Consider the following 22405-nt stretch of genomic DNA (forward strand, 5'->3'; position numbering starts at 1 on the left):
TGAGGGGAGAATATTCTTTTCTGAATAACATCATGCTCTATGAAGCCATTCAGGCCTGAGTAGTGCTTGGTTTACACTCACACACACACACACATACGCAGTCTTTTGTTTTTGTCCTCTTTTTTATACTCTTTTTCCATCTTCAAAAAACAGACACTTTCTCAACAGGAGAGAGGCTGAAGTAAGTCTCTGCTCATCTCATTATGCATTAAAAGTGTTATTGTTTACTGTAGCTGCTCATATACCCAACAGCAGACTTTTTAAAAGTGGATAGTGGATATTTCCCTTTGAGTCAGTCCCTGGGGATTCACTCAAAAGGCCTCATATTTTCTCCAGTGCGCCGGATCTTGTGTGACGTTTGGTGCGTGGAGCTTCATGTTTTTTATCCCGTCGCGCTGCTGCAGCTGTGTGGAGTGAGACACTGTGCATTCATAGTGGCCAGGAATTGTATTTTCATCTGTTTTCTTCTGTAATTATGTTGATAAACTCACACACACATACACACACACACACACACACACACACACACATAAACATACACACACACACAAACACACACAAACATACACACACACACACACACTCACACACATTATTTATTATTTCCATATTTGTAAAAGCCAATAATATACTGAATATCATATGAACCATACATGTCTAACAAAAACTACAAAAAAACCTTTAATGCAGAAATGCAAATACGTTTTTCTGTCTCTTTAGAAATCACACATACACATGCACAATATTCATTATTTATATAATTGTAAGGGCCTATTTTAATTTCAACTGTCCAGCACATGCATTATAAATGTTGTGTAACTAAGCTGTCATATGATTATCGTCGTGTGACAATATATGTGACAAGTGTTTAAAGGGACAGTTTTTAAGCATTTTCACTTGTACACGCAAATGCCCATTCCTTTTCTGTCTCCCTCAAACACACACACACACACACACACACACACACACACCTATGCACACACTCCTGCTCTGTGCAGCAGTCCTCTTTTGTTTTGGCCATAAGCTGCTCCCTTGTCTCCGCTCTAATTTCAACTGATTGACAGAAAAGAGACACAGTGAGAAGGACTGGCCTGGTCAATAGCAGCTGAAGCCTTGGGAAACACAATCTTACACGCCCTCGCACTGCCCACTCGCTCTTATTCTCGCTCTCTCTCTCTCTCCATCTGTAGGTCAGCGTTGTCAGGGTTCAGTGAATCGTCTGGTTGGCCTTTTGCGGCCGGTGCAGGCCGGTTCTAAGTGTTCTTAGTTGCAGCCGCCCCGCTGTGGAGGGGTGTCCGCTCCTGTGCCCGCTGCCCAAGTAAACACGCAGAGACTCGGGCTTGTGCAGAGGCAACAACAACATCATTAGCTCTGAGTAAACGGGCTGCTTTGGAAGCCAACTCACTGCCTGTGAGAAGCAACACCTACTCATCTTTTATTATTGATCTGTTCTTTAAAACTCTGCCAGAGCTTCCTCCACACTGGCGCATCTTTGATGCTTGTTATTGCTCCATATTAGATCTCAATATTAAACGTTGTAAAATGTTGAATAATTACAGCTTTCAGTTATGCTTGTATATTGTATATGTACATTGTTGCAGAGCTTTTTATCTAAACTTTAGTGCTACTGATTTGGCTACTAATTGGTATTTTGCAGGGGAGTTGAATTTAGTTCATTTGCATAACTGCATCCATGTGTTCCAGGCATTCTGAAAGCAGGCAGCTCGTTGTAGGATTAATTTGGTGCTGTGCAATATGACAAAATATATTATGATATTTTTTAAATACATTTAGTACTGGTATTGTGACCACATTGATGGATTTATGGATTTAGGGACACCTAATGAGAATTTTCGCTCTGTAGGAAAAATATTTAGTGATTTGATATTTTCGAGGCAGAAAGAAATGTGTAAATAGTGGTTGTGTCGCAGGGTCTTTGTTCATGAACAGACGCTCCCAGGCTCCGCCAGAGTTTTTGGCAAAGATCCGAGTGCTGAGGACTGTCGCTATTTACATCCTGTGATCTGGGCCATTGATTCGTACAAATGAGCCCTGATTAATCATATGTAGCTATGCTACTGGTGTGTGTGTGTCCGAGCTACAACTCTGTAACTCTGATTCTCTGTATTTAGGGAGTCAAGTGTTACTCATCCGTCTGAGTGACACTAATCAATAATAAAGCTTAAGATAACGAGTATGGTGCCATTAATAATGAATCACTCCGAATGGCTGGTCGGACGGACTGAATAGGGTAATTTACTGGCCACTGTGCACTGCGCAGGACTAATGTGCTGGACCAGCCCTTAATCACGTCAGGAAGTGCTGTCTTTAGGACCACGGTGACCTAAATGAGTGTGTCTGAGTGGGTCTAAAAGTGTAAAACACTCAGCCAGGCATGGCATGATGTAAGGAGCTGTAAGATGGAGCCATGACGACAGCTCCGGTTTGCCCTTCCAGCTTCCTGAAATGCACGCACATTCACACAGGCGCTGACACACCTTCACATCCCACTGATTTACAGGCAACTCATATTCATTTTTTACGTTTCTATAATGCTGGCAAGAGAACACAGTGGGGGAAATCACAGCTTTAAATATTAATAGCGACACTAGATTATGAACAAGGTCATTGACCGTGTTTGTGTGTAAAAGACTTGTGAGTGTGTGTAAAGGGGTTTGTGTAGAAGTGCATGACTCTGTGTATCTATATAAAGTACAGGCCAAAAGTTTAGACACACCTTCTCATTCAATGTGTTTTCTTTATTTTCATGGCCATTTACATTGGTAGATGACTGAAGGCATCAAATCTATGAATGAACACACGTGGAGTTATGTACTTAAAAAAAAGATGAACTTTTGGCCTGTACTGTATCTGAGGAGCTAGTATTATTTGGGGTTTAGCTCTAGAATAGCTGAGTGTGAAAAAAAAACTCTTCTTTTTCTTTCATGGAAGTGTAAATTGTGTATTGTATATAAAGTAATTTATATGCCCTTTTTACAATGTACATTGTCACAAAGCGCCCAACAAATAGAACAGTGCTCTATATTTCCTGGTAATTTAGATATGCGGATCTCTGAGGATCCCGGTGGGTTTCTGCCTCCACTCTAATCTGCTGGCCACTGCAAAAAACAAGTCAACTGTGAACTGGATCTGACCTAGGACTCTGTGCTGTCGATTGGTGACCTGCTCACCTGTTCCGCCCCCCCTTTCCTCATGTGGGGCTGCAGAGGTGGGGAGGGGTGTGTGTTATTTACACCCAGCATCTGCAGTGTTTCTTCCTTCAGAGAACACACACCTACGAGGTGAGCGCAGAGGGCTGTGTGCATGAAGGATTATTACGGCTCCACGCCTACGATTTCCTCCCTCCTTCTACTTCTTGTCTCCCTTTCCTGTCCATTCCCTTTACTTCCCTTTAGCTCCGATCGGAAGACTTGGCTGCAGGCCACCTCCAGGGCCAGTGATCTTGCACATTTCACTCACCAAACCCTTGCAAACAACACCAAGCATTCACACACACACCGTTCTGTAAAATGCACATGTACAAAGCATCACCATTCAGACAACACACAGATCAAAGGAGAGGCAGGTTTTCAGCATGATCATGATTAGGTGGTCAGATCTGACTGATATTGTCTTTTTCCTAAATAAAGACACCAACGCCGCTGTCTTAATTCTGTCAGGAATGACTGATAGGATAAATGGGCAAGGGCCGCCTCTGTTCCTTGGTACGGTAATCCAAGCTGAGGGCTTGCTGTGGGTGCGCTCTGTTGTTCAGAGACTGAGATCCCGATGAACAATAATAAGAGGAGTTAGCAAATAGGATTTTGGTCACCATGAAGCTCCAAATCCGGTTCCAAAGGCCCCAAAAGGCTCAGTCCATCTGGAGGCAGTGGAACACCAGCCAAAGTGCTGCATTACAGTAACACAGGAACTCTGTAGGCTGTGTTTTCTTAAAGATGAGTTGGAAAGGTTAGATAATTGTTTGGAAGGAGGGATGATAATAAATTTTAATAATGAGATTAATAATATTAATATGAAGCTTTTAATGTTATATAAGATGGAACAGTCCCTTGGTAAAGGATTGTAGTTCGCTTGGAGACTACTTTTGCGCTGGCACATTTACCAGAAGACAAAAGTTTCACAATAAGATAGAAATAGAAATAATTTTTTTTGTTGTTTTATCAAGTGATGTACAAGACATTTGATCAAATCAGGTTCATGATGCAGACACACTGGCCATCAAGGCTACATTAATCAATCACTTGCTCTTGCTTGCTCAAAACATCATCAGCAGAGCATTTAGAAAAGAAATGTACTTATGATAGAAAATTGAAGGCAAGAAATAAAAATTTCCCAAGAGAATATCAGCAGTTTCACTGACCTTCACTGTCGGAAACAGATTTTCACTCCCATCTGCTGCAGTGTTGTGCTCTGTTTATGTCTGCAAAATTCTGTATTTGTGCTGTTTTTTCACATGTTTATTTCCCTCATCCTCCCAGGTCTGGTGGTGCGGGAGGCCAGTATTGAGATCACACGCCAGCAGGTGGAAGAGCTTTTCGGTTTGGAGGACTTCTGGTGCCAGTGTGTGGCCTGGAGCTCTGCTGGGACCACAAAGAGCCGCAAGGCCCATGTGCGCATTGCCTGTGAGTTTAAGCTATTCAGCCTTACACACGCAAATATACACAATATATCCATAAATCACAGCTAATGAGTAGATCCTCCTTTTACCACCACATCAGTCTTGATACCTTCAAAAGTCTATAGACTCTGTTAGACCTCTGTGATATCTGGCATCGACAGTAGTAGAACCTTTTAGTCTCAAGTGCTTATTCTAATTGGGAATATGAAATATGATAATAAATTAACATGAAAACCATATGACAAATAATCAAGTAGTTTCTCAAGTCCACCCCCAAACACACATTTGTATTTTACACTGCAGAATGACAATACTATGCACACTTTCCCATCATCTAATTTAGAAGTGAAGTGCAGTAAGGTAAACCTTGGTTCTAATCAACAGAATGGTTCCTGGACAGAGTTGTCCGTTGGTCCTCTTGTGGGCCCAAGAGAGAGGAAATCATTTGAAAAACCTGTTTAGCCCATTGTGGTTGCGATGTTCCACACTTTTGAGGGAGTAAATACGTTGTAAGCCATGTAGGTGTTTTTTAATTTCCTAAGGGGCCAGCCAATCAGCACAATTCTTTACTTATTCTCCAACTGTGGGTGTGTGTGTGTACGTGTGAGTGCTTTATTTCTCTCTCTCTCTCAATTTAATTTCCTCTGATCAACAGCCTGCTATCGCAGCTCTTCCCTCAGTAATTCCCCTCCTCCTCCTCAACACCCCCACCCTCGACAGGTGAATTATATGGGTACCCTGGAGACTAATGGAAAGTCAGAGTTTGTTTCTTTTCTGCTGCTGACAGACATTTTAATCAGCCTCACTGCAACTCTGGAGTGATAAATAAACACTGCTTTTGCCGTTGTATGGCGGTGATTAACGCTAACGCTGTAAACCACCGGCCTGTAAACGGGCCACGTCCTCCGTCTGCAGTGAGGTGATTTGTGCTACAACTGCGAGCCACATCCACTGTAGCCCTTGCCAGATAAGAATGGGGTTGGAGCTGGTGTAAAGCAGAGGGTGTGGCAGCCTGAGACACACTCAGCCAAAAAATGTCCTATTAAGAGGACAAGCCGCATTCCTTTGTCTCATGAGTCACACGAGCCCTCTTATTCTGTACAAATGGCTTGGTCACCCCTTGTTAAATGTTCCTTTTATTCATGTAAGTTTACTACACTGGGCTGCTGTGTGTCATGATCCGGTCCGATATCTGTTCACCCTGTATTAAACCCCTGATTAGTGACGTCGTGCGTATGCGTCCTTCTTCCTCGCCATATCCAGCCATCGTTCCAGATCTACTGCCTCGCCATGTCAAACCAGCGTGACACTGTGACGAGTGACTACATTGGGAAGTGACACATAAATGTCATCTTTCTGTTAAACAAGATCACACAGCGCATGTTCTCCGAGAAAGAATGAATAGTGACGAATGCTTATTTTAGTGAGGTGAAGTTTATATGTTGCACATTCCTCACGTTCGGCAGTGTAATAAACCAGCGGACCAGGGTCGTTCCCTTATTCAGCTGAAACAGCTAATGGCAGGTACCCAAACTCTCCCCTTAATGTAATTGCTTTGTAAAGTGTGTGTTTGTGCCCTGTAGAAAAAAAGCCAGGTCCGTGGTGATGACAGTGTCTTCTTATGAAGGGCCATTAGTGGCAAAGTTTGCATGTGTAGGAACATGGGACAGCGTCAAAGCCAAACTCTAATTGGCTGTAATTGCTACTGACAGTGGCAGCCACACTCACAATCACAGTTGTGCTCTCAATCACATTTGCGGCCACTTATACTTTTGGCCTTGATTGCCACTCACATTCTCAGCCCTGGGCTCCTCCAAACCACCTTCAGTTTAATGAGGAGGCAAATCAACAACCCTGGCAAAGCGCTGGGAACGACACTTCCAGTTACAGGGTGGCCCTGGATGTTTTCATCTAGACCTTCCTGGGAATAAACACACTTCCTCTGTGCCTCCGAGCTATGATTTCATTCCCTGAAGGAGGCTGATGAAGACACAAGTGGGCTGAAAGCTGAGCCTATCCTGACCCGAGCCCCGAAATGGATATTTGAGGTTTGTTTTAATTACAGTGCTGTGCTTTCTGCACACTACATTAGTTATGTAAAGTAAACTTTTTTGTCACATTCAAGTAGCAATTTTCAGGCAGAGCCATTTGGAAAATGGCGTAGAAGAGGGTCATTCATACACGTCTCATTTTTATTTGGAGAACGGCTGAGCAAATGGGTAGAAAAGGCCAAATTCAGTAACTGGTCATAGCCTCAGACAAACTCACCGCCTGCTGATGGAGAGTAATGTTTCACTCAACCCACACCCACTCCAGCCGGGTCATCACATTGCCCTAGGAAAGTCACCCACACCGCTTTCCATTACACTGGGAAGAAGCATATTAGTTTGAACCCCACCAAAAATAGGGGCCACCACCGGAATGTGTGTCTCATCCCCTCTTTTTTATATGTGAGATCAGTCCTGTGCATCTTTGTAAATGTGCGTGCACAGTCTGCACAGAGCATGTAGTCTGGTGGTCTGTCTTATTTCTTGCTGAGTAATCATTCACAATAAAGGTGGTTTACTCAGCATTGATTAATATTGGAACTAACATGTTATTAAAGTTTTTTCAGTTGTACGATATGCCAGATTCTGTTGTACTAAAAGACACTTTTTTTTTCAAGATTCATTATTACTCAGTGGCTTAATAAAGTGTTACTACAGACTAATATATATAGTATATAAGATATTTACAATCGGCCAGTTGTTTTTAAGTATTTTAAATATTTTCTTCTAACACCGTTTTGACAAATCAGCACATAATTTATATACCTGTTGGTTTTTAAACGTTTGGCCTTATTTATTTATGACATTTATTTCTACTTAATTCAGCCTTAAACAGGAGCTGGACTCTCACTGAAAAGACATTGCAACACAAGGACAACCAGAGTGACTGAAACTAAAGGGTCAAATCTAGGAAACTAAAACTTCTTAACTTCTTAACCTGAGAATAGAACAACAAGAAAAGCTGTGTTTGATTTCACACTCACATGTGTTGGAACACAAGCAATTAATCCCACCCACATGGAGCAGTAGCGCTCTCCGGAGAGGAGGGAGTCCGTAATGGAATGAGAATGCTGGTAATGGGAGTGAGTTGTTTAAACTGCCAGTCATGAGGTGGCTCGAGTGCTGACTCATAAAGACACGTTTGCGGCTTAAAGTGGAGCTTGGCGAGTGTTATTACTGTAATGGCTCGAGCACAGTCCCCAGCTGGCAACATCTAAACACTTTTGCTGCCTTGAGGTGTCTGAGCATCTTCCTGAATAACTGGTCGTGGCGGCGGATAAACTGGATAAATGCCCATTACTCCAAGCACACCTGCGGCATCCAAGAATAGGAGGTTATCGTTCCTATGGTTGATCTGAGACAATGGCTACATCAATGAGGACACTAAAATTCCATTAATATCTGGCTAATTAATAGCTTAATTGGTATAAAACAACACATTCAAACATGAGATAATAATATTAGTGTCTAATAAGTATGGGAACACAATGCCATAAATGTCAGAATGAAAAAAAAAAAAAAGTCTAGTCACTATCTATATCTGACGTGTAACCTTTTTTTTATTGGTTGACCAGGTCATGGTCATGCTATATATGTGTTAACTGTGTAGTTCCACCTCATCTCATGTAATTTAAGCCTTGAAGACTGTATCAGATCCAATATTCACACACAAAAAGGGACAACAAGGAGTTCAGAGAACAGACTCGAGACTTTGTGGACTGGTGCCAGCGGAACTTCCTCCAGATCAACACTGGAAAGACCAAGGAGTTGGTGGAAGGCACAAACATTCTCCACTACAAGCATAAACTGGACTGGACTCATACCTCTGATGCCCCCTACAGGAAAGGGCAGAGCAGGATGTACTTGCTGCGGAGGCTCAGGTCTTTTGGGGTGAAGGGCTCACTCTTGAAGACCTTTTATGACTCTGTGGTGGCCTCAGCCATCTTTTATTTTGTGGTCTGCTAGGGAGGTAGGATCTCTGCTGGCGACAGGAAGAGAGTGAACAGGCTGATCCGGAGGGTCAGCTCTGTCCTAGGATGCCCTCTGGACCCAGTGGAGGTGATGAGTGACAGGAGAATGGTGGCTAAGCTATCATCCCTGCTGGACAACATCTCCCAACCCATGCAGGAGACCCTGACAGCACTGAGCTGTTCCTTCAGTGGCAGGCTGCGGCACCCACAATGTAGGACGGAGAGATTCAGAACAGCTGACTACACAAACTCACATCCAGTACACCATCTCACAAACTCACATCCAGTACATTGCACCAAGTGCAATATATCTATATCTACCCACTCTGTACATATAAATCTCACAAAAATATAGTTTATGTTTATACTGAATACTGAATATGTATATTATGAATATACATATTTTTTATTTTTACAATTGACATTCACTGTTTTTCTTCTTTTTTTTCTATTCTGGGACTACTTATTTGCATGCTTGTATATTGAACCTTATATTATGCAGTTGACATAGTGTCTGTGCTGTTGTTTTTTTGCTACTCTTATCCTGTACTGTCCACTTCCTGCCATGACAATGTAAATTTCCCACTTGTGGGACTAATAAAGGATCATCTTATCTTATCTTATCATCTTATATTATTCAGATTCAGCATCCTGATCCTGAGGGGCACACAAGTTGTGATCTGTCCTTGTCGGTCTTAACAGAGCTGTTCTTTGCCATTTGAGGGACTTGTTGCCTCATAAAGATACTGGTATTTGACCTCCTGACAAATATGTTATTAGAATGCCTGTTAACTAAATGTTAACTATACACGTTATTTATGACCTCCCTTAATTTTTATACAGTTTATTTACAGACAAACAGTTTATTGCCATTTTACAGACTCAGGCCAATGAGCGCTGTAATACCAAATCAATTGGAGGCACATAACATGCTGTAAACGTGAATTTTAAACTAAATAGAAAAAAAGAGTGAACAGGACAAAGCACAGCAGATGAAAAAACAGGCATGACACAGGGCAAACATGCATCTTAAAAGCATGACAGGAAAGTTAGCAAAAGGGCCAACATAACTAACAGTCCCTAACAGGCCAACATAAGTAACAGTACACCTTATCATATCAGTTGTAATATTATTGCAAGACCCCTTGCCTTATCATAGCTCAGCTCTAAAGCACATGTGATGGTTGTTGTACAATATTTGCAACTATCAGAATAATTCTGCACAGCGTTGCAGATGGTCTGCGGGTGTTATGGGGACTGGATAATGGGTAATGACTTTCATTGTCTCGTAGGTGTCAAATCAAGAGTTGGTTATTCTGCACATTTGATATACAAAGTCAGGGGAATTATGTCCTAATATTTCTTTCTATTCATAATTTATATTTTATATATTTATGTATGTATTTTCTTTTTTCAAATCTTTTGTGTAGTTAAAACACTTTAAGTGCTCATTCATAATATTTCTTAAGTCTACATTGTACTGTATTTTGCTGCTTCTGTTACATTTTGGGGAGCCGATTTATATTTAACCCCCCACCAGTCTTCCCATCTCTTGTCTTTTTCTGACTCTGCTGATATCAGCTTTCTTAAATCTGTCTTTATGATCTTTAACTTTATGGAGTCGACCCTAAAACCACCCTTCTCTAATGTCCTGCTGAGGTTCCTTTGTTCCACATTTTGTTTGTTGAAGTGAAACAGGCCTGTACTTGAGTTCCAGGCCTGAGCTGGAACTCATTTGTGTTGAGACCCACGGACAGGGATTAGGTAGCGTGTCAATGAGTTACCTCTGCTACAGAGCGCAACTGGGGATCAGTCTTATAGGATCAGTTTCGCCAGGTCTGTTGTAGTGTGATGAGCTCTAGCCTGAAGAATCGCACAATATCAGATGACTGAAGCAGAGAGCAGTTTTCATTATTTTATTTCTCTTCTCATGCTTCTGTAGAATGTTGGCATGAAGCTGCACTCCCCCATGCCAGAACATAATATATAACTAATGAACCTCCAGGGCAGTGAAGTGAGATTTTCATCCTAATCCCCACCCCCTCTCCACTCTGCACCCTGGCTCTACCCTATTTCATCAGCGTAACAGACAGAGGGGAAGAGTATTGGATTTTTATTAGAGGAGCAGAGAGGAGAGAGAAATTCCCCTCCTGTGAGTTGGCTGCCTATGGCTGTCGGCTCCTCCCATCCATCATTGCCACCGCCGCGTGTTTCATAGGGGGCTCCGAGATTCGGGACCCTCCTTAAGGGGCGTCCAGACTCCTCACCAGTCGCCGCTGTCAGAACGCCTTTGTGTAACTCTGCCTTCCACCCCACAGGGCTGATGAACAGGGGGTGTGTTTAAGTGTGAAGTAGTTTTTTTGTGCACATACTCGAAAATGTACGGAACGTTTACGGATGCAATGCAGTGTTGTGAGATCTGCACTCAACAGTTGACTATTTTAAGAGGCAGCTATTCATTCGTTTATTTGGTTTGCAGCCTCTCCTGGTAATAACTACAGATTGTGACACACAGTATGGATGCAAGTTTATCAGCACAAAAATTACCAGCGCAGCTGGGATACACATACGCAGCACACAGCAAGTATATTAATACTGTTCCATCATTAGTTCCTTTCTGTTGGGGTTAATAGCACACGGGTAATGTGAAGATCTCGGAGCTGAGCCAGAAAAGTATGAAGCCGCATTAGCGTGGGTCGAACTCTGGGTTGGGTCTCTGTGTAGTTCTACCATGGAGATGGTCACGCTTCAGTCTGGAGGTGTCTATGAAGATCCAGTCAGATCAACATTTTTCAGGAACAAATGAGTGTTCATTTAGCACGTTCCTTTTGGGCAATGGCCCAGCCAGTCAGATGAGCTCATTAGCACTTTCAGTTAATGTGGGCTCTTAACATCTCATCCTGTTCATATAGACGCATAATTTGAGGTAATTTAAGTTGAGGAGTATTTTTCTTGGATTTTATACCAGGTTTGTATGATATATTTTCATTCAGATGATGTGACAGCACTGAACGCAGTTATAGCAGAGATCAGCTGCACATTAAACAGCAGGACTGGCATGAGAGGAAGAAAGATAGTAAAGGAATAGAGGAAGTTTTTTTCCTGTGTGTCATGGCTGGGTGCTGCTGGTCTCCCAGTCAGCTCCGATCAGCGTGACAACAGGGCTCTAATCATGGATGCCGCTGATTAGGCGTCCACGATTAAGGCCCTGTTAAAAAGAACAAGATGGCAGCAGACAGACGCTGCTGTGGTCTTCCTTACCTTGTGGTTGATTTGTTTTGCTCCTGTCGCTATGACACATGCCTTCGGGTTTTTTTTTTGTTCTCCCCTTTTTTTCCCTGTTTTTGTCCCTCAAGCCATTTTATTGTTTTTATAATAAACTCTTTACCTTTCCCAATGTCCTGCTTTTGCGCCTTCTTCCCCCTTTAGCCCTGAGTCGGGACACTACGGTTGAATGATGCTTGAACTTTGTGTGTCAGTATTATAAAAAAAAAATATCTATTCTTTCCCATGCTGAACTGTCTCAACATAATTACAGCCCACCAAATTTTGTAACATAATGCTTCTTGTATGAAGGAAAACTGGACAGTGCAGTGCATTCATCATGATCAGTTTGTGTTTTGGATAGAGATACACAGTGCACCAATGCACTTTTTTTAACCCAAATGAGGAGCTATATAATTATTGTACATCTCACAATTCATCAAGATCTGTCTGTGGAATAGCCTGAAAATAGATGGATTATTGTTTTAATGAAGGATTTACAGAATTTACCTTGGTTTGGTACCACTTGTATTGTAAATCTCAAATCTTGAGGGAATAAAGTGCGATTTCTTTTGTTTGCAGACCTCAGGAAAACGTTTGACCAGGAGCCACTGGGGAAGGAAGTGTCTCTTGAACAGGAAGTGCTTCTGCAATGTCGCCCACCTGAAGGCATTCCTGCAGCTGAGGTAAGGATCTTTGCAAATCCGTGCCTTCTAGTTGTTTTTTGTCACTCTCTGTCTGTGGAACAATATGTTGAAATCCTAAAATTCCATAAACACCCTGCAGCCAGAGTGACAGCAAACTCAGGAGATTAACTTCACAGCTTCCGTGCATACTCGGCCAGATTAACCATGGATACCCTGTAATATTCTTCCACAATAACTGCACATGCAACTATACAAATGCATCTTATGATGCCCTGCATAGGACTCTTTTTTTGTGGCAAATATATATATATTTACCCTTCTTTAAAAACTCGATCTAAATGCTTTGTATGTGATTATGTGCAGTATAAATGTCATTGGCCAGCCTATTTGCAGGTGAGTGTGCACCTCTGATTAAACTATTTTTCAGAGTTTCCTGAGACCTCAAGTGACCGGAACAGATGAGTTAAGTGAAAGTGCTGACAAAAGGGATTGAGCCAAATTTTCCTTCTGGGTTTGGCCTGGGGGAAAGACTGACACAAAAAAACTTTCTGCAGATTACGTGCTAAAGTTTAATGCAGCAGCGCTTTAACCGAATATACTCTGATTTACGTTTAATATGCTATAAGGGTAGAAGAAATGCTTATTGATAAAAATGAGCCCATTGCTGCATCACATCTATTTCAATTCTCTAGAACACACCTCCAGTGCTCTGGCAGAATGCACCAGACAGAATGTGTGAGCACTGAGGAATGAAATGTGTGTGCGTGTGTTGGCCTTTTGCTCATTCACGCAGTGAATAAGACGCTGCAGGCCCTGAGAGCTGAAACAGAAGAGCGGGATCCACCCCCTCTCCGCTCCTCTCTGAGCGCAGTCCTACCGACGCAACTAAAGCCACATCAAAGCCTCGTTTGCTTGTCAGAGCCTGTAAAAACACCTCCAGGGCTACTGGGATTATTGGCCTCCTCTGAGATTCAAACAAGCAGCTCCATTTATGATTAGGGAATTTAGGACGTATTTACGGTGTGCTGCAGAAGACAGAGTGATATTGAGTCTCCTGTCTCTTAATGAGTAGAAACATGATTAGGGACCAAATGAAGGAGACATGAAGAGTGGCACAGGGCTGGAGAGCTTCTGTTGCTGCTCTTCAAAGTGGCCCAGAGAGAATAACTAATAAAAATGTAATAATGTTTTATGAGGTGGCAGAGACAAGTAAAGAGAGGTAAGATTCAGTAGTTCACAGTTTGCATTGGAAAAATACATTTTGAAATTTTGAAACATGCGTTTTTTGCAAAACTGTAATGGAAACAGTTTTTTTTTTCACATTAAGAGGTCACAGGGCATTTGGGTTATGGAAGGTGTTAGAAACAATGACAATGGCTAGTCATCTATAGAGGGTTCTTACAATCTATGCCAATGGTTCTTGGAGGAACTTATCACAAGAACAGAACAGTTTTTTGGCACATAACATGACTGAATGGAAATGTTTTAAGTGAGAAAATAGGGGATTTAAAAATCTGACTTTTCCTCTAGTGTCTAAAGGCTAATTCTATTAAGTGAAGTAAAGTGAAATGAAGTGAATGTCATTATGAAACACAGCACAGCACACAGTGACACAATGAAAAGTGTCCTCTGCTTTTAACCCATCACCCTTGGTGAGAAGTAGGCAGCCATGAAAGGCACCTGGGGAGTTTGGCATTTCGGGATTCCAACCAGCAAACTTCTGGTTATGAGTCCATTTCTTTACCTAGGGCAGTGATGGCCCACGCACTGATCATGGCTGCCCACTGATCACCAAGGGTGATGGTTAAATGCAGAGGACACATTTCACCATGTGCTGTGCTGCAGTATATCACTTCACTTTCACTTCACTTATTTGCTAGGCCAAAGATTGCCCCCATGGCCAACCACTGCCCCCGTCAATGCATACTTTAGTCATAGAAATACAAAAACACCACAATTGCTGCTTCTGCACATTATATGCACAGTTATGTTGCTCAGCAGGTGAGTATTTTGTGAACACACTCACTTTCTGTGAGCTTTCAGGCCCCTTCATGTCTGTCAGGCGAAATTTTGTAGAAGGTAAACAAGCTCTTGTTTCACCCAAAAAATTTTACTGTCACTACTTCTGGGACAAGAGCTAGAAAATGGGAATGAGAAAGTGGCAGGAATTGCTAAGACCCCCATTCCCCCTTCTGAAGAGACACCTGTTCAGCACCCTTGAACTTTTCTTTTACCCCCAGGGGAAACACACAGGCAGTCTTTTCATGGCTCCTTATTAAAGTGAGGATCTTTGGTGAACCCATGAAGTGGACTTAAATCTCCCCATACAAAGAACTCTACTGCCTCTTCCCCCTGTTCCCCTTTCATCTGGTCCCTGTTTCTGCCTGCTTTGGGGGCACATCACGAAGCTCAGACAAACAGCAGGTTCAGAGGTCAAGCCCGGCACAGTTGCCGTGGAGCCTGTTGTCATGGTAGCGGCTGTTCAATGCAGGCAGCTTCTTGCAGTGCTGCACTCCTGCTGCGTGGTAGATGTGAGTGAGCTGCACTTGAGAGGTCCTTCCTGGGTCCTGCAGATACCAGAGGAGCCTCCTAATGACACCGGATCTCAACGACACTATACAATCTGTGGGGGAAGAAAAACCCTGGACCAGGGATGTCAGAGGTCTAAGTTTTTAGTAGTGGATAGATAGGATACATGACCACATGGTTTCTCCTTTGAAATAAATCCTTAGTGGACCTTAAAGGTGAGTGAAGCTAAAATCTGACCCGTCAAACTTGTCTGAGTGACACCGTAAATTAGATTCTATGTGGTATGTGGATTCTGTGGTTTATATCTGTTATATATTCTGTATTAGACTGTGTATCTTTTACACCTCTCTGGTACACAGCCCCATAACGGGCACAAAAACACACAGCCACACACATATCTTGGAACGTAACAGGACGCAGATGGCACATCTGTTTACTGTGAAAAGTAGTCTGGACATTTGGTTTTATTAGGAAGGCAAACAGCGCTGTGGTAACAGGCGCAGATGAAGCTCATCCCACTGGACTGGAAGGGCTGTGAGTTCAGAGCGCAGGAGGTGGTGAATCTGGCATCTGCTCATAAACACACCAACCCCACACGCTCCTGCTGCTGACAAACACACCGTCCTAGCAGCGGATGTCAGGGTCACGTCCAGTTGTGACGAGTCTCAATGTTTCTTTTCATAGATGTGATATGTCATATTTATTCATATTTTGTACATATCTTAGACAACCTAGTTAAATTCCATGTATTTTTGATGGTCTCCATCATGGTGGTTACCTGTAAACAATAAATAGTTGGTTTAGTTTTTTATAATGCGATACAGGCACATTTACATAATTACACATCACATTTGCTACATAGTAATTATCCTAAAACCTCATAAAGATATTTGTGATTAAGTGTGGGCATGGGCGTGAGTGGGGGCCAGTCTTTGGTCATTTAGTTTGTCTGTGTGTGTTCGTGTGTGGCTGGTTTCAGTAAAGAGGGACAGGTGTGATGCTCACGCTGCTCCAAGGTCACCTTTTCACACTGACACAGGAGAGTGGTGGACCAGACAGGAGTGTGAAGAGTCTAAAGAATGTTTCTTCAGAAGAAAATGTGTGTTCATTAGAGGAGACCTCAGGGCACAAAATGTTCTAGAGCCAGACGGCATCCCAGCAGCCACCTGTAACCGGTGACCAGCCTGTAGGCACCTGGCTGTCACTCATAAAAACAGAGGGCTGCTGAAGCTGCTCCTCCATCTCCCTCCTGACCTGCTCCCTTCTTTCAAGAAAATGAGCATAAAGGCTCCTTTTTGCATTGCAATTATTATAAAAAAAAAATCTACATACAGTGTATTAATTTTAACTGTCCAGCACATAAGAATTAAACACAAGTTTTTCTTAATAGATTGCAAGGATGTTGCTAGGCTTATTGAAGGTGACCCACTAAAATGTTAGTTATCACCATCATGAATGAAAGTATATTCACTTAAATTATTAACATTTTTTTTTTTTTATTAATTGAAACCCGAAATTGCATTTCCAAACTAATTATATTCCACGAGTTTAGACTTGTGGGGGAAGCGCAAGCAGACATATTACGAAGTGGAATGTCTGAGTCCATTTGGCAACCTGGGAAATGGAAAGAGGCGAGTTGTTAGCAGTTTCAAGGTGAATGAATTTTTTAACTAATTATGTTCGTTTAAATATACTACTATTTTTTTAAAGGTAAATCAGAGATTAAATAAAGACTAGGGCTATTTCAATTAAATTATGTTTAATTATATATAGTTTCTTCTTTGTCTCCGTAGGGACAAAATGCAACACAGAGCACATAAATAACAACAAAGCAAAAGCAAGTAAGCAGTGGGAAGCATAACTTTTCACGCATGTTGATTTGGCCAACATCATGAATTTGATCATTATTGTTAGCACTGTTGGTATTGCCATGTAAAGTTTACAGTGACCAACGCATCATGCAAAATCGCAACCGCCTATGCATTAAGTCATACATGTAAAAAAAAAGTCAATTATATCACATTATATCATATCTGAAAACTGACAGCTGTCAATGGTTTCCATCAAGTCAGCAGGAATCAGTAGGAGTTCATGTTAATGTAGCTTTATCTGAAGTCTGTGGTAGACAGAAAGTGGATTTTGGTTGAAGTTCATCAGCTGATGCAGGGACTCAAAGCCAGAGCAACAATCCTCAAAAGCACGACACAAAAATCTGATCATAATTTCTTCATAATTTCATCCACCTGCAGTGGCATTTCATCATGTTTTGTGTGGATAAATATGGCTATACAATAGTTGATTCAAATGTCTATTCACAGATCTACTTTAACATTATTCTATAATTACATTGTAATGACTGAATAAAATGGGGCAGTGGTGGCCTAGCGGTTAAGGAAGCGGCCCCGTAATCAGAAGGTTGCCGGTTCGAATCCCGAGCCGCAAAGGTGCCACTGAGGTGCCACTGAGCAAAGCACCGTCCCCACACACTGCTCCCCGGGCGCTTGTCATGGCTGCCAACTGCTCACTCAGGGTGATGGGTTAAATGCAGAGGACAAATTTCACTGTGTGCACCGTGTGCTGTGTATCACGTGTGACAATCACTTCACTTTACTTTAACTTTGAATAATTATTTTTGTAATGAATTGTCTCTTTTATTACTTACGGTTACCAACAAATTGTTTAGATTGTGATTAGATTCTCTCTGCCCTCCCTCCAGTATATTTTTGATTTAGTCACGTGGAGCAACGTGATTGGTCACAGTGAATAAGGGAAACAGAGCCCGGCCGTGGGCTGGTGGAGTGTAAGTGACATTTCAGACTGTAGTGAGGCGTGAATCAGGTTAATTAATGTGGCTAATGGCAGGGCCCAGATGAATGGCGCAAAACATTGGAGAGACTTCAGCAGAAGTCATTATGAAGTCATGATAAACAGGCGAATAAATAAATAAGCGCCTGTCGGGGGAGGGGGAGGAGTCATGCAGGTCACTCGACCTTCACTGTTAATTAGATCGTCCGGCATGGCTTCCATCCAGCCCGTATTGGAGCTCAACAACACCTATCGCTCACGTCTTTCTGTGTGTAGTTCTTTGTGTTTGTGTGTGTGTAAGTGAGAAAGAAGCAGGGTGGTGGCATTTTGCCCACTCTCGTGAATATGTACCAACCTCATGCCAAAACCTGTTTTTTTTTTTTTTTTCGGTGTTGTTTTTGTAGATCAGTGGCCAACCACAAGCCCTTTCCCAGAATCCTCTGCTAACAGTGAGGGGAAATGGCTGCCTTGCTGGTTATGAAATTTTTATCAAAGCAGTTGTTCGCTGTTGTCCTTGCATGAATCTGTGATTTTTATTTATTTATGAATATCTTTCTGGAGTGGAAGTCAGCGTTTTCTTCTGCAGTCACATCTGTCCTGTTACTGAGCCTCATCAGTGAACAGCGTGTGAATAATTCAGATGCTAATGCTGCAGATGCCGCATGCTGCCGCTCTCGGCCTGAACTCCGGATAGGGTAATTAGACGTACGCTGGTGACAAATTCCTTTTTCTCTTTAAAAAATAATTGGTGGCGTTGCTCTTTGGTTGTTCGCCCTGAAGGCAGATCAGTAGCCAGTCGCATTGTTGGCTGTGCCGTAGATGTTTACCAGCTCCAAATGGGAATGCTAAATGTGTTTTGCCCTAAAGAGCAGTAATGAGCTCTGGAAGAGACTTTTTGAGCCCGATCCTGTTCATGTTCTTGTCGCACCCTCTGAAAGACCCCGACCACCACGAACATCATTTGAACACTGGTGTCATTTCAAGTCGGCCATTGTCCCTGCAAATTACTGATTTGGGGGCATTTTTTTCCTCATCCACAGAAAGAACCATATTTTTCACACACAGTCAGAATATGTTTCACACACTGGTTCTTTCTCCAGGGCATACCAGTCATACAGATGTGTCATGAATTAAAGAACCTAAATACAACATAATTAAGGTTCTGGGTACTAAAAGCCACCATGACAGCATCACTGGTCCTTGTCACAGATATTATGCAAAGGATGGATGAGATAGTGAAGATGAAAATGCTCTAATGATCCAAAATGTAGGTTTTCTGTCTGGAGATCTGGCGCCTGATGTTCACATTATGCACAGAATACATTGCAATATTTTGGATTGTCCCAGACTAAAGATGAAACAATTGTGGTGAAATCGTCATCCAAAGTTTGACATTCAGTAGTCACAGGGACAGTCCCCCTGGAATCTAAATGTAAATGATCACAGGCTTGTTGGTTGAATGGAGCAATTTTAGGATTAAGTGCCTTGCTCAGGGACACAATGGTAGTAACTGGGATTTGAACCTGGGTCTTCTGGTTCATAGGCGAGTGTATTACCACTTGGCTAATACCACCCTACCCTATTTGATCATTTTATGACAATGTCAGAAATGTAAATCTCACACTGTGTGTGCTTTTACAACTAACATTTACTGAAAGCCCAAATAGCATGGACAGGAAAAAATGGAATAATGGAATAACATTTAAGGTTCATCATTCAAAGCTTTATTGGTTTTATATCTCATTGGTTACAAATGGTTTGGTAGAGACTTGCATTGTAGCCTAAAATTGAGTAGGCCATCATATAGTCTTCATACTAGGGCATTAACAGAACAAAAAAACAGTTGGTCACCTTGTTGACATCTGATGCGCAGCTCAATGCCCCCTGAGAGAAGTTGTCAAGTTGAGTTTTTTTTCTCCTCTATCTCTGTAACAGACCTGGGGTCTGTTAGTTCTGTTATTGGACTGGTCGACTAGGAACAAGCTAACATTTTTATTGATGGACCATGGGGAGTTTTAAATGTTTTAAATTAATCTGAGATTGTGTAATATTAATGCTTTAAAATCCATATTACTTTATGATTTGACAAATGTGCAATATCATTTATTATTAACTGTTTTTGTAAAGAAATTGGTTAATGTCTGTCCAGATAAATGGTTTGTTCCAGGGCCATTGTCACGCCGGCTTGCTGACAGGGAAGGAAGCGCAGAAGCAGGACATGTTGGGAAGGGGTTTTATTATAAAATAAACAATAAATACAGATAAACAATGGCGCGGTTGCCAAGAACGGGAAATAAAGGGGAATAACTAAAACAGAAACTCAAGTTCATGCTCAGGTCCACGAAAGTTCACTAGAATGTTGGCGCTGCCGAAGGGGCGGAAATCTCCGGCTTTTATGCGCCGTCAGGATTGGCCACCGGTGATGAGCCCAGCTGCAGTCAATCCTGACCGCCATAAAGACTGGCCTAAGGTTTCAGTTGGGAAATTAGAGAGGTTGAGACTTGTTTATTATTTATTCTTAATTCATTTTTTATATAATTATTATATGAATAAGAATTATATAATTGTTTTTTTATATTATTTAATAAACAGAGTCAGCTAAAGTTAGTGTGTGTGCTGCGGTATTGACTTCGACTTGACTTTATTGACAGATAAGTTGATATGAAAAGGCTGAAATTGTTAGTTTACTAGATTCATTGTGCACAGTGTGGTTTGAAATGATCTGACACAATTATAGAAGGCAAGAAGACCAGGCATGGAATTATGCCGTTCTGTGATGGGTCTTGGAAGACACCGCATCCAACGGGTGTCTTGGTAGGGTAAAGGTGGTCACTCAGTGGCTCCTTGTACTAGCCTATAGCTATAAGGAACATTAACTTCCTCTACTCGTTCCAGTTATCTCTCATTTGCTCAGGTCCCAGTCTCACATCTGTACTGTCAGGAGTCTCTGGAGACATAAACTGGAGACATAAACATAAACATCGTTACAGGACGACGCAGAGCGCCCACCCCACTGTTTACACCGCTGCACCCATTTCTCTGCTTCCGAAGAATCCTGCTCCTTCTGACAGCTGACATGTGGCAATTTTCTCTGTTAATGACGGGAAGATGTGCCAATTACAGCGCTAGTATCCCTGTGACAATCAGCGAATAATGAGGCCAGGCTTGTGTGTGGGAGAGGGGACAGAAGGGGGGGGGGGGGGGGGGGGGGGGGGGGTGACAAACACTGATGGAGGAGACAGAAGGGAATGTGTGTTTAGAGTGAGAAGGAGAAAGAGCGACATTAAAAAAATTCATTTGGTTATTGAATAAGAGAGGAGATATTTGTTTTTCCTATCAGCGAAAATTATAACATTGAGAACATTTTGTTTCTCATCAAATGTTGAATTATGTTCATTTGTTCATACAGTTCATTTGCAAATATCTGCATTATTAAACAGAAGAGCTCCTCAGTAGTGCCCGAAAATGGCAGATCAGTCAGGGCTGTGGAAGCGGCAGAAAATGGACAAGTGTAAGATGCAGATCTCGCTCTGCTCTTTTGTTCAGTTTTAATTACCCTCGGAGCCGCACTTGACTTGTGAACGCTGCATTTCAGCCGGGGAGTTTGGCTCCATGATTTGTGAAGGATTTGATGAGCTTTACGCAGTCAATCTTGATTAGCGCAATTATTTCAACCCAGAGCACCCATTTTTCAAAAAGCCTGTCTGTCACATGTTGAACAGGGGAATTGTTTTGTTGCCTTTGTCTCACTGCGCTCTGCGATAAATTTACATTTCATTGCATTTCCGTTCCCATAAAACTGGTGTCCATCGTAGTGGTGAGTTTTATACCATTGGTGAGTGTTCTGCACAAAACTCGAGGGGCTTTTACAATCCAGACAACATTTCACATCCGTCTGACTAGTTCACAGAGCCCATGTCTCCTCAGCCTCCACTGAGACTCTTCACGAAGATCTCTGTTCTCTGTCCTGGCTTAGAGGGTTTAGAAATCATTTTTTATGAATTCTTAATAAATGTATTTATGATTTTTAAATGAAACTATGTTCAATGAAAAAAACACTAGAAGAATCTTTGTTGTTGTTTTTGTTGATCATATGTCATGCACTGAAAAAGAAACAATGGCTAAAGATTATAGATTATAATAAAAAAAAGTTACTCATAAGCATAAATTAGACAGCTTCATTTAAAAGCTTTTTCACTACTGTAATGAGAAAAACACATAAACGACAGCTACAGTTGACTTCAGTGTGGTTTTTGTGTACATGTGATGGGTATTTTTACAGCATAAAATAAGCATCTTTTGGAATCTGAACATACCACATCAAGAGGACTCTACAGACCTGAAAACTCTCTGATTCAGTCCCCTGTGGTCAGTGAGCTGAGTCTGAGTCATCGATTGGTCACTCAGGAACTGGTTTTTGGTCACATCAATTCTGGAAACAGACATATGTTCTGTATGAGTCCATGACCTCAGATTCTGTACGCAGAGGGTTTTTTCAGATGT

The 22405-nt window shown here is 42.0% G+C and overlaps 1 protein-coding gene across 5 annotated transcripts in view; it reads left to right on the forward strand.

The window, feature by feature from the left end:
* The window catches only part of unc5cb (unc-5 netrin receptor Cb), a 96778-nt gene that overhangs the window by 47501 nt on the left and 26872 nt on the right, over nucleotides 1-22405 (forward strand). For all 5 annotated transcript variants that reach the window (XM_028980940.1, XM_028980941.1, XM_028980944.1 and 2 more), the window contains exons 3-4: nucleotides 4500-4643; nucleotides 12504-12607. In XM_028980940.1, coding sequence (XP_028836773.1) covers nucleotides 4500-4643; nucleotides 12504-12607 — 248 coding nt within the window. The remainder of the gene's footprint in view (nucleotides 1-4499; nucleotides 4644-12503; nucleotides 12608-22405) is intronic.

Source organism: Denticeps clupeoides, chromosome 5 (genome assembly GCF_900700375.1).
Source record: "Denticeps clupeoides chromosome 5, fDenClu1.1, whole genome shotgun sequence".
Classification (NCBI taxonomy): Eukaryota; Metazoa; Chordata; class Actinopteri; order Clupeiformes; family Denticipitidae; genus Denticeps; species Denticeps clupeoides.